At 43.9% G+C, this 13715-nt stretch overlaps 1 protein-coding gene across 6 annotated transcripts in view; it reads right to left on the reverse strand.

Moving 5' to 3' along the window:
- Positions 1 to 13715, reverse strand: part of LOC112318788 (complement factor H) — a 91798-nt gene that overhangs the window by 36927 nt on the left and 41156 nt on the right. For 3 of the 6 annotated variants that reach the window (XM_053913430.2, XM_053913431.2, XM_053913429.2), the window contains exon 10: positions 2652 to 2834. In XM_053913430.2, the coding sequence (XP_053769405.1) occupies positions 2652 to 2834 (183 nt within the window). Of the gene's footprint in view, positions 1 to 957; positions 1135 to 2651; positions 2835 to 6074; positions 6265 to 8211; positions 8375 to 13715 lie in introns of those variants that run through there. The other 3 variants (XM_053913435.2, XM_053913427.2, XM_053913433.1) reach the window with 3 other exon arrangements.

The following is a 13715-nucleotide window of genomic DNA, read 5'->3' on the forward strand; positions in this document are numbered from 1 at the left end:
ATCTCATCATATTGTAAGAAAATGCTGTGTTGAGCAAAAAAAAAAAGAGGGCTTGCCTGTTGGCTATTTCCAGCTGTTATGTTTATAGAATGACTTAAGAAATGTGATTTAGGGAGGAGAATGAATGGGAGTACCCTGAATTACAGACATTTAGATTCATTCAAAAGTCACGATTCTGGATCCTAGCATTGAGACTTGGATATGTGGTGGATTCTGAACTCTGACGTGTACGTTTAGTTAAGATTGCTGTAAACACTGTTTGGCTTAGTGGTTTAGGATAACATTCCTTGGAAACTTCTCTCCCACAAGGAGACCTTCCAGGACATCTGAAATAAATTCCGATAGCAGCTAGTCAGTGTGCCACTCCCTGCCACATGGCCCAGGAAAGTTATGTGAAAAGAATGCTAAGCTGCCATTTGTTTGCTCCGTCCTTGGGAGCCCTACACCGTGCTGGTGAGTTCCGACCAGTGTGTTCTCAAAGTCATCAGTTCCTGCAAATTTCCAATAGAAAGCCATATTGGCCACAGTGCTTTCTACCGCTGTCTCTGTCACTTCCACGTCTGTCCCTTCACGTTGTCCTCTCATGTCTGATGGCGTTGGAAACACATATTCCTGATTGGGTGTTCTTCCTTAAAGATGGCCCTCAAAGCTATCAGAGCTTCTGGGTTCATGGAACCTGGATCTGCCTCGGATCCCAGGAAAGAGTGGCCGCTCGGCTACACTGTAACCACAGGTCTGTGATGCGTGTGGACCACAGGGCGCAGCAATGCGCGGGCACGGTACTGTCTTTAGACTTCCAAACACCCTGCCCTCCCAGTTTACTTTCAATCAGAGGGAGACACCTTAGATTTAATCACTGTTCATTACAAATTATTCCACATAACCCACATTTGGTAAAAATAAAGCTTTTTATACAACTTTTGTTTATGATGATAATCCTGGAAAAAAGCGACTTACCATGACAGGTGGGTGTACCCGACCAACCACTGTCACCACACACTATGAAGCCTGTGGTGTGTCCGTCTCCGTTTTTGTATCCATCCTGGCATTCATAGTCCAACCTGTCATTGACCTTAAACCACGGGCCATCACTTCTGGCTCTGGCATTCTCAAACACTGGCATGTCACAAGATTCTAATGCATAATGAATTGAAGAGTTCATGTCCAATATTATTTAACAGACACTCTAAGGGAGTAAGTCCCATCCCAAGGAAATGCATCATGTACAAGTCATCTCAGAATACCAGCGGTAACTCATTGTCCTAAATTGTTACTCAACAAAAACATGTATTTCTGCAAAGCAGTTTCACCATCACCTAAATCATCTAAAAAATTTAAGGACGTTTTTCTCCATTCCATTACAGTGAGACATTCATTCCACACTAGCAGTACACTAGGCCCCAGCAGATGTGCTGGACTCTGGGTTTAGCAAAGCAGAGTAGCACTTTGTGAATGGAGGTAGGCGCCAAACTCAGCAGCAGTTGACAGCAGTGCCAGAAAAATGTTAACTGGTTTCATGAAAATAGTGTCAACAATGAGAATGATTTTTCAACATCCTATAGAAATCTACTTTAAAACTTACTAATTTTAAAAACTCACATGCTAATTAGTTTTTTTCAAATATCCTCTTAATGAGTGGATATTCTTCTATACTTATCAAGATTGAATGTAGAAATAGTTCCACACTTATAACTAGTCTAAGAAATTAAATTTTGAACAAAGAGTCTCCATTTTTACTAACACCTCACTGGAGTCATGTTAATACAGGCTTCAGTAGCTTTTCTCACATTTTAAAACATATCGTGTAGTCCGCTGGTTCGAAGATTTAAAAAATAAACAAAACTATAATAATAAAAAGAATAATAGAAACATTTTTATTCCATAATAAGAGTGTTGTAATGGATAATTGATCACAATTTAATATAAAATGAGTTTGATATAAAGGCAACCTTCATCAATTTTCTTTGGCTATTTACCATTATGTGTAGAAATTGAAAAAAATGAAAATAATAAAAATGGATATTTTAAATATCCACTTCATGTGAATGAAAAATATCACTACATGGCTTTGGGATAAATCATACAAAATGAGAAAACTGTTCTTAGAATATTCTCATAAAAACCGAGGAAGAAACAGGCATCTTAGTCCCCACTGACTAGATGTTGATGTACGTTTCCTAAAAAATGTATATTTTATTCAGAAGAGGGCCTGCTCTGCTGTATCAAACATGTAAACTGCACAGGTGACATCACTCTGCCATTATGTACTATGAACACATATTTTCACTTAAACACATAACTTTTACATCTAGGAATGAATGGCCAGAAATTAAAGTCTGATCACCTAAAAGCAGGCCCAGGCCAAGGTCTCAGCTAGGAATAAATGAGTTGACACCAGAATGCACACGGGTTTGTCAGTCATAGGAAGTTTTACGGTGGGAAAACTTGAACTGAAAGATGGTCTTATATCTACCTCCTAGTAGTTCCTTTTAAAAGGCAAAAACTTAGGTATGTGTTCTCAAAAACCTTTTATTTATCTTTACAATTTGAACCAGCTCAGCTTCCGCCTGCCCAAGAAAAGGAAATCAGGTAAAGTAACCGCTTGTGCCCCAGTCAGCGGGGTAGTAACTCAAACATCGTGAATGACTTACTAATGCACCTGGGGCGAGTGGACCATCCACGCTGCAGACACGTGACAGTTCCTGACGTCTGACCATCTTCTGTTACATACCCTTGTTTGCACTTGTATTGAGTTTCTTTATGTAAGGGGTATGTGAGTTCAGATTCAGAAATAAATCCATTCTCAATTGCTATATCTGATTTTAAGCATGTTACTAAAGGGAAGAGAGAATGAGGGAAAGGTAAGCATAGGGTCCATACACTTGTTCATTAGGATTCAAACAATATTACAACAAAAACAACAAAAAATAAGGTGTCTGTTGTAAATGAAAACCTGGAAAGTCATAATCATCCAAGGTCTTGTGTCAGAGAAAATAAGCTATGAGTTCCCCAAAATATATATCAAGATATCGCCATCATTATTAAATCAACAAACACCAAGTGCTGGTGAGGTTGGTGAGAAAAGGGAGCCCTACTGCACTGTTGGTGGGAATGCAGACTGGCGCAGCCCCTGTGGAAAGCACTATGGAGTTTCCTCAAAACACTAGAGATGGAACTGACTTTTGGTGAAGCGATCCCACTGCTGGGACTATACCCTAAGAACCCTGAATCACCAATTGCAAAGAACCCATGTAACACGATGTTCAAAGCAGCATTATCTACAATAGCCAAGTGCTGGAAACAGCCTATGTACCCATCAGTAAATGAGTGGATCAAAAAACTGTGGTGCATTTACACAATGGAATATCCCCCAGCAGAAAGAAAGAAGGAACTCCTACCCTTTGCGCACAGCATAGAGGGAACTGGAGAGCGTTATGCTAAGTGAAATAAGCCAGGTGGTGTAAGACAAATACCAACTGATCTCAACTATAAGTGGAACATAATCAACACAACAAACAAAAGAGCAAAATAGAGCCAGAGGCATGGAAAGAAAGAACAAACTGACAGTGACCTGAGGGGTGGTGAAGGGGGACAACAGGGGAAAGAAGGGCAGGGGACAAGCAGAGCAACATGAATAGAGGACTCATGGGCACAGAAAAAGGGGAGGGGGTTGATTGTGGCAGTCAGGGGGTGGGGTTGGATCAAGCAAGGGGGAAAAAGGTGGGACAACTGTAACTGAGCAACAAGAAATGTTTTACAAAAGTATTTAAAAAGATCTTGGAACTAAGTAAGACTTAAAAATTTCAGATTGCCTTATAAGAAATTACTGATGGCCAGAGGAAGGGGGTGGGGCAGGGTGGCATTGGGCAAAGGGAGTGATGGGGACATCTGTAACTGTCACCAATAAAAATGAATGTAAAAAATAAATGCAAAACAATAAATTATTAGGATGTCTGTCCACTGCATATGGAACGTGACAGCACGCCAGAGCGCTGCTTGCGTGGGTCCATTCCCAGGATGCGTTTTAAATATTGCTCAGAAGGAAGAGCTTAAGTTCTCTAACCACATGCAGAACCATGGTACCTATGTGAGGGGACAGATATGCTAACTACCTGGATGTGGTGGTCATTTCACAATGAGTGCACATATCAACATAACAAGCTGCCACATGTGCCATTCCCATAACATTGAAAACAGAAAAACATATTTGGAAACAATGTCAACAGAAGTAAATTGAAAACAAACACCAGAGAAAAATGTATAGAATTCAAGGTGGTTCATCGAGGAAATTTAATAAAATTAGGAAATGCACAGCAAGAATTTGGAAGAGAGTTCCAGCCCCGCACAATGAAGAAACTGAACCAAATCTATGAAATCAACCTTGTGAGGTGTATGCACAGGGCCAGCTCCTGGCTCTGAATCCTGAGAGATAAGGTGAATGATGTCCGCTCTGTTCTCAAAGTGGCTTTATTGGGACCAGGGGAGGATTTTCCACATTACAACAAGGAATAAAACACCCAAGGCAAAAACGTCTGTCATAAGGAACAAAGGACAAAACCTGGCGTTCTCAAACAGGATGACCTCACTCAACTTGGAATCTCGAGAACCCCCGTGGGAAGAGCTATGGAAGGAGGCAGCTCTACAAATCTGCAGGGCTGACTATATCACACTGCAGAGCAGGGCAAAGCCCCACCACTATGGGCAGGGAATAACCACTTGAGGAAGAGCTAGCAGGAAACAGTAAATTCAAAGAATTCCAGAGCACACACTAAACATTGGGAGATATTCACATTGGATCAGTCAAATTGGAGGGAGACCTTTAAACACTACTCATTTAGTAGAGGGACCAGAAGAGGCCTTCTTCATCCATAGTCTGAATAACCTGTCCTAGTGGGCAGGATGCCAAACCAGCTTATTAGTTTAGAAACAAGCCTTGAGTGGATTAAATTAACCTGAAAAAAAAAAGCAAATTATAAAACCAGTAAGACTCAAGGTCGGGACCCAAACCTCCATAAGGTGCACAACTGGGGAGGAGCTAACTCAGGGAGATGAAGCTGCTGCTCCTGGGCCTCTCCACGCACCCAGTCTTGGATCTCTGTGCCCCTGGGGCGGGAGAAACCTGTCTGCTAGATTCTGACTCTCCCACAGACGCCCCATCCGGAGCGATGGCCGGAATCCGTGTTCACTGTGGGAGGAGCATAGGAACAGGTAACACACCCTCCTGCTCTCCACACGCCATTGTCAGATGTCTCCTGTCTGCGGTCTTCGTGTGCTTTTCTAAGATTAATGTCTACCGATAGACGTCTTTATCATGCTGCTGACATGTCAAGGAACTGGCTTTTCTCTTGTACATATTTGAAAAAATAAAACCAAGTAAGTCCTTTGGCAAAACAAGAAGCTGATATGAACATTTTGCCATAGGAACTAGAGGGAAGTCTGAGAAGATCACATACAGCCTGAATTCCAGACCCATTTCTTACCGACAGGGACGCATCTGGGAGGAGGGGCCCAGCCACTCTCCGTACACGTCACTGTGGTCTGCTGGTGTGGGAGGCTGTACCCGGGGTGGCAGTCAGCTCTAGTAGACTGACCCTGGAAATAGGTTTGTCCATACCTCGGTTGATATCCATTCTCCAAATAATCGAAAATACACTTTCCTAAGAATGATAAAATGATAATGAGAAGACCCCAACAATGTGGTCAAAATAGAAAATTAAAATTTATCCTCATATTTGAATTAGAATGCATAAGCATCCAGAAATAACATATAGAATAAGACATACCAAAGCTGCTACCAAATGTGTTTTAAAAATACAATATTAAATATAATTATCTGCAGTTCACTATTATAATAAGTACAAATGACATAAATATTCCTGCAGGGTCTACTTTTATCTCTCTCACGTATTTAATGAAGAACCTCTCATAACACAAACAACCTTCGCTGGTCTTTCTGCTCTCAGAACTCCTCCCTCCACCTTACTTTGCTCACACAGCTTCACTGTTCTCACTGGTGTAATTCTCCCTCCTCTCTGAAGTGTCCCCACGCGCACAAGGAGGAAGAGGTTACGTACGGATGCACGGCACTTTAGGCGACCATCCCTCTGGTGTGCAAGTGATATAATCAGTTTTACTTCTTGAAGGGCTCACATAGTTGTCATCACAGGTATAGTAATACCATTGCCCCACAGAAACTGGAAAGTATGGTCTGTATCTGTCTGCCCTGTACAGGTCCCCATGCTTTATTTCTGGAAATTCACATGGCTTAACTTGCAATAAAACAAACAAAAAAACAGGATAAATAATGTTTTCCTTTAACAGAATCTAATGAGAGAGAATTGGTTTCCTTGATGAATTCTATTAGTAACATCATTGTACTCATTGCATTAGGATTTCTCGGACAAGAAAGGTTATAGGCTCAGATGATGTAAGTGACACTTGTTTCCGATCATTCAGGATGTGCGCACACAGAGCCACCTGTCCCACACCTGACACAGTGGAGTGCTGCCTGTCAGTTCCGTCCAGGTGAGCACACAGATGCTCTCCTTGTGGTGGTCACGCTCTCTGAGGTCCGTGTCACAGTGGTGCCAGCATCCTCTCTGAGGGCATCACACTGTCACATTCACATGGACGTTTGTCCTGAGCTGACCCTGAGGCCACGGACCTCCTATTAGCATCACTTCATTGTCCACTCATGAGTGTCCAGCTGCAGCGTGGACCCTCTACAGCAAATGACACGTGAGCAAGAGGAACGTGAAGGTTGAGGCAGAAAGAACTTGGAAAGGGGCCAAAGAAACCTCTGTAGAAATAAATGTCCTGCTGAACTGGGTGGCACTTTGTGACAGGTGATGGTGCCAGAAAATCAAGTGTGTCTCCAACCCTCCTCCCTCAGAGAAGGAGCCCAATGTCCCCACCCTTGAGTGTGGGTGGACTTGGGGACCCTCTTCTTAAAGGTATGAATGGTGAGGTCACAGTGTGAGTAGATCATAGATGGCACGGAGATGTCCCCCTTGTGTCTCAGATCACTTGCTCTGGGGACATTAGTGCCACTCAGGCCCTTATGGAGACCCCAGGTGTTCAGGCCCTGAGGCTCCTGTATTGCCAGGGGAGGTGCCCTCTGGGCAGCAGCTCCCAGCTGCACCCAGCCCTCAGCCCACAGCCTGGGCCAGTGTCCCTGTGATGTCCATTGAGGGACTGTGAACTAGGGGGCTGAGCCTGTCCCCAGTGCTGACCCTGTGACCCCAAGTCAGGAGATGGTGGTTGTTCTCAGTCAGTAATATTTGGGGTAAATTTGTTACACAGCAATAAATAACTAATATACTAGCTGGTGAATGGTAGCCTTCTTACCCAATGTTTTAATTCACATATTAGAATATTAGAGACACAAACACATCCTCATACCCACACATATTTAACACTGAGTGCCAAATATTAGAAGGTTTCATTAAGAAATATGTCATTTTGGCCTTCATTTGGAGTGGCTACACTGAAAAGCCAAGGATGCCTCTGCATCCCCTGCATTACACTCTCAGTAAGGCAAACACGGGGCTCATTCGGTTCCCATCATGTTGGTGTTCAGCACAAGTGACTGCAGAATTAGGGTCAGGTCATGATGTGCTTGGAACTTACAGGTGCACCTGGGCGGAGGTTCCCAGCTGGTAGTGGTGCATTGTGACGTGCTGCCTCGGGTCGAGTGATAGAAACCATTTTTACACTGGTATGTGATTACATGCCCGAGTCTGTATGAGGTCCTGTCAGGAATGTAGTGGCTGTTGGCAATGGTTGGAGGATCACAGTTTGCTTCTGAAAAGAAAAAGGACATGTGGCTAATGCAGAAATCACTGTCCATGAAAAGAGTCAAGTCCACGAAAACAGAGTGAATGACATAACACTCCCCCAGAAAATTTGGGGCACCATCTAGCTTTTCTATGATGCATTTTCTAGTCAAGTTTTCATGAGCATATTTGCACACTCTCTCATGTCTGTGGAGATGATTTCAGACTGTGGAACTCAGAGCAGAGAAAACGATTCACTTCATTTTCCCTGGAGATGATGATATGCTAATCTTCCTGTAAGTTATACTCTGTTACAATGTCACAGTACACACTATTCCTACAAGTCGTTTCATTAACCCAGAGACACATGCAAGTAGGAAGGACAAGGAGTTGTAGGTTGGAGGGAGCTGCGTGTGCAGCTCTGAGTCCAGCTTACCTTCTCCGTGAGCCCGGGATGCCCACAGGGCGACAATGACAGTGATCAGGGACAGCAGCATGTTGGGCGTCCCCGATGGTGCATTAACACGCATATCCCAGCCGTGTTCAGTGGGGTTGTGAGTCCGACTCCTGAGCAGTTGTTAGTGTGAGCCTGAACTTAAGTGCACTGCCAGGAAGCAAGTTTATTGACTTCACTTAATATCAAAGTTCAGAGAGTTTTGCAAGATATGTAAATTTCTGTTAAAATTTTCCCAATCTCTTTGTTACTTCCTTTCCTCATTGCACTTGCGCAATATTCCTTAGTGAGGTTAACACACGGGCTCTAAAAGTGACATGAAACACTAGTTTTTAAATTGAACAACTCTTGAAAATGGGTGGAGTTGTTTCTCTGCCCAGAGATGGAGTGGGAGTAACTCTGAGCCCACGTCCCTGTACCTGTCCCTTGTCCTGTGTGTGTCCTCACCCAGCCTCAGTCCTTAGGGTCCGTGAGCACCAATAACCAAAGCTACTAACAAATGTTTGTTAAAATATGACTATTTAACGTTACTTAAGTTTTTATTACCGAGTACTGTACAATTAATATTCTTATTCTCGTAACGACTTTTATATCTCCTGTGGTTTTCATGAAGAGCTTGTCATTAGAGAAAAGACCTCTTTGGACATTTTTGCTCCCAGAATGCTCCCCCTGACCTCATCGTTGTCACCCAGGCTTAATGGTCCTCACGTCTGTGCACCTACTTGTCTGGTCTTTGAAAGATTCCCTCGCAGGCAGCTCTAAACAGGTCCCTAACTGCGGCCTGGTACTTCTGGCACCTACCTTCTCGAGTGTGAGTGACGCCACCCAGCCACCCCGTGAGAAAGTCCCCCAGTTGTCCTGGTGGGAGCAGCACTGTTGTCCTGCAGGTGCTGGAAAGCACGGTTCATACCTGCCTCTCGTGTATGGACGTCCGTGCTTTCTTTCTGCAATATTTCAAGGTGTCACTGGCAACAAAATCCAGGGAGCAGATGAAGTAATGATTTCCATGACCAATCCAAACCCAGAAGCATTGTTTCATTGATGAACTGCCACCTGTTTGGTGTCACTATTCTCCTGGGTTAGGGCTCCCAGGACCATGTCCTTTCTCAGCAGAAAGGGGTCCCTGGGTTCTCCCCTCACGCCAGTGCATGCAGAGACGTTGCGGTGTCTCCTGGTGTTGTGGCGTTTCCTTACATTCCTGGTTTCCCCGCACCCCGGGGATTAGAGGCAGTGTAAGCAATACAGAAAAATAATACTTCTTTTGATGATATCACAGAAAAATCACATTCTCAGTCCTGTCTCAAACCAGTCATTTATGCAAGATTTTGTTTTTATTTACCACACAAATAAAAAGTAACATTTGTTAATACCTACACAAATACATTATGGTAAACATTTGATGGGGTACTTCTAATTTAATTGAAATTGTGCTTTTAAGTGTATCTTACCCAATACATTTAAAGACATATAATTGTGTTTTATTGCATTATCTTACGTATTGAATACTCTTGATTAAATGTGCAAGGGCATATTGTTTATTGTTCATACATATTAATGAAGAGAATTTGCCCATTACAGACATGACTTAGTAATACTCTAAGACTCTTCAGAGTAGGCTAGTATTATTTTTTACCCTAAAATATGATTCTAGTTTCAGAAACGGTAAGCAATGACATTAAATAATGACTGACGGACACACCCAGACAGCCCAAATATACGTGGTCATACCCACCTCCAGCTGTACTGATCCATGTCCTCTGCTCCTGCTCATGCAAATTTTCAAGTGCCTTCTCCAGGCCCGTTAGGGACAGTATGAACGTTGATCATCTCAATTCTGGAGCCTTATTTCCAAAGAAGACCTGGGAGTGACCCACCCCAGGGGGAGCGAATGGCCTGCAGTCTGTCCCTCTCTCTCATCACTGACGGAGTTTTCCTTCTTCTTGGCAGCTTTTAATGTTGTGAGTAAAATGCTGCTCTAGTCTCGTTATTCTGAGTAACGTTCTTGTGTAGTTTCAGCTGCTTTTGGAGATTTTGAATATCCTCTCTCGACATGACATCCCTAAATTTTCAGCACGATACATGAGGATGTGCGACCTGTAATCATCATTCTGCCTTGGACGCAGCTGAGTCTGGGTTTGCAGAACCTGGGTCTGAAAACACTTAGTTTCGTCACTAAATATTGGAAAAGGGATGGAATCCTGGCGGTTTCTTCGAGGAGGAGGACAGCTGCCCACCACATTCTGGGGTTTCACGGGACATGGACAGAAGGAAAACTGATGGGGGGACTGGAACCGAGATGTGCGGGACTGACAGCCGCCTCAGGCTCCCTCTCTGCCCTTGGCCGATGCAGGTGGTGGTCTCCTCAGCAGCTGTGGTGGGCGCACCTCGGGCTGACTTTAGAGATCTCAGTATTCATTACACAGTCCTGAATTTCCAGGGGGGTTGCTCACCCCTCTGCGCTGCTGCACTGGGTTCTTTAGGGACAGTCCATGATGTCATCTCACCACTGCGAAGTGTTACAGATGCCACAAAGCATGTGGGACTCTTTGTGACCTGCTGTCCTCATTGCCTGTATCCTTCCAGAAGGGAATGCACCGCTTTTCCCTTAAACCCCAAACTATTTGGTCACACAAATGGTAAGAGACAGGCCTGGAAACACAGCCCTGCATCTGCTAATCTGACGAGTTTATTGGAAGAAACTGCAAGTTAACTGGTAAACCTTCCATCTCGTCCAGGAGCCCCGCAGAGAGTCCCAGTGGTCCAGACCCAGCTGGAGCTCACTGGGGCCTGAATGCGCTTGGCCTTATCTACTATTTTGATAAACCAACCATAAAACTGGTGGATATTTTTCTTATTGTGCACTGCATAGTGACATGCCTCTCAGTGATAACAGCTTCTGTTCTTAAGACTTCAAGCTTTGAAAATTTGTTTTGATTTTGAGCTTGAATTTGAGTTAATAAAAAGTCAGTAGTAAGTATAAGAACATACAATTAAAAAATTTTGCCTAAAAGTATTACCATGAACCCAAAAGGCAAGTAACAAGTTGGAAAACACTTTTAATTTTATCACGGAAATCTGAATAAAGTATTGATCATATTTCTCAACAAAAAACCAATGATAGGAATAGGGACTGGTGTCTGAATCAGAAAATTACGAGAAAAATCCCAGGACAAGTGGCCCTTCAATGTCTGCAGTGCGAATGAGCACATTCATAGCAAGTCAACTTTCACACTGCTCACAGGTGCCACGTATGATCTGCCAAAGAGGGAGGCGTCTGACTGGCTGGCAGCGAGCCCCTCTGAGAAAGAGAAGAAATGTCTGGGAAATTGCTGGGGGATCCATGCATTTCACTTCCAGCAGTTATCCTACAATATGCCCACCTGAGTACGTGATCGAAGCATTCATGAGCGGGACAGGAAGACATGGGAAGGGACTCAGGGAGACGCATGTAAAGTGAAAACGGCAAGGCGTAGATGAATGGGCGGAAGGACCTCCCCTTGGACTAATGAACGCTGGAGGGAGGTCGGAAACTGATGAAACTGAAACATAGTAAATGGGGAACAGGTCTGACGGGAGTCAGACGACTCTGCACGGCCCCTTCTCTACCACCTGGACTTTCACAACATGAATGTGCCCGCCCGTATTTAAAGACTGGATTAATGGACCCTTCACAACAGCATGGATGGAACTGGAGAGCATCATGCTAAGGGAAATAGCCAGGGGGTGAAAAACAGATACCATGTGATCTCACCTATAAGTGCAACCTCAACAACAAAACAAACGAGAGCAACATGGGACCAGAGGTGTGGAAATGAAGACCAAAGCGACAGTGACCAGAGGTGTTGGGGGCGGGGGGTAACAGGGAAAACAAGGGGACCTGTCAAGTCAAGGAATGTGTAGAAAGGACCCAAGAACAAAGAAAACGGGGTGGGGGGAGGATTGAATGTGGAGGGGCTGGGTAGTGCAGGGGGTGGGTAATGGGGGAAAATGGGGACAACTGTAATTGAAAACAATTATTAATAAAATTATGTACGAAAAAAGAAAGCAAATACTTAAGAGTTAACATTCATACAATGGTGAGATTTTAAAGGGCATGTGCAAGGAAGAAATAAAGAAGTGAATAAATTGAAAAGAAGATTACATTAATAGAGGACAGAGCCGAACAATGTGAAACTGAAAAATATCATTCATGCGAATCAGTGCAAAATGTTACTACTAGTGTGGTAAGCAGGCCGAGCAGAGATTGGAGTCTGTGTCCAGCCCTTCTGAATGCGAGAGGGTGCCAAACATCCGGGGACACAATAAATACGAAAGCGTTTCAACCTCCGCTCGGTGGTGAAGCTGCTAGAAGTCAGGTCTGCATTGCACTTTCGAAACCTTTTTCTAAAACTGAAATGTCAGAATATAGAAGTAATGAGACAGGGAGAAAATGAATTGAAGAGTTTCTAGACCCAGTATTCACTGAGCTGTACAATCCAAAAGGAGCTAACGCTTTGTTTATCTTTCATTCATTCACTCTTTCATTCATTCACTCCTCTATCTTTGGAATATTCTTTTATTTTGTTGAAAACACAGGCTGCACTCCACCCTCAAGGCCAGCCAAGTCTCCCGTGGAAGTCCAAGATCTCATGACATTCTATGAAATCATTTAAGCTGAATGGTTAATATTTTACACACATCGGTGTTCTTAGTGGCAATGAGGAGCAAAGATTTACTGAGCACCTTCTGGACGCCCGGTACTGCGTGCACTTGGCACTGGGATCTGGTTGCTGTTCATTGTTGTGACAGTATTTTCTTCCTTGTCTGCTGACAACACCCTATTACTTCTGCTGTTTGAGACTGAGATAAATTCTTTGTAAAAGAGGGTATCGTGCCTGTAAAAATATATTTACTCTTGTTATGGGTTCTTGGCAACCCAGCAATGCACTTCAATGTCATTTCTTTTGAAAAGATCTGAGGAACTCAGGGAGCTGGAAGTGCAAACACTCCCACACTCCTGGGCATGCCCACGCGCCACCACACCCCAGAGTTCTTGGGTTTGAAATGCTATTTCCCAAGTGAAAAACAATCTGAGGTTCCCACAAGCATGTGAGCGCACGTGACCAATGGGCAGGAGAAGTACACAATGAGTGTGGGACAACATGCTGTGCCAGAAAGAGTAGAAAGGCTGACCCACTAAGTGGGGATTCAGCCAAAGGTCTGAGAATGCGCTTCAGGACACAGCCCCTAGGGAAGTTTGGGGCACTCCGGGCCACCAATGGAAGATGAATGTGACCAACTGTGACAACTGGAATATTAAACACGGAATTCCTGCTGACACACACAGCATTTTTAAAGAAGAGAAACAAATCTTGCAAACCCTCCTGGAGGGGCGCAAACACAAGTTCTTGCTCCAAAAGCTGGAGACTGAAGGACAAACATAAGGATGAGCCACATCTATTAGGTGAAGGTTTGACTTACGCAGCGCTGGGGAAGGCACACGAACC

The sequence above is a fragment of the Desmodus rotundus genome, chromosome 10, assembly GCF_022682495.2.
Source record: "Desmodus rotundus isolate HL8 chromosome 10, HLdesRot8A.1, whole genome shotgun sequence".
NCBI lineage: Eukaryota > Metazoa > Chordata > Mammalia > Chiroptera > Phyllostomidae > Desmodus > Desmodus rotundus.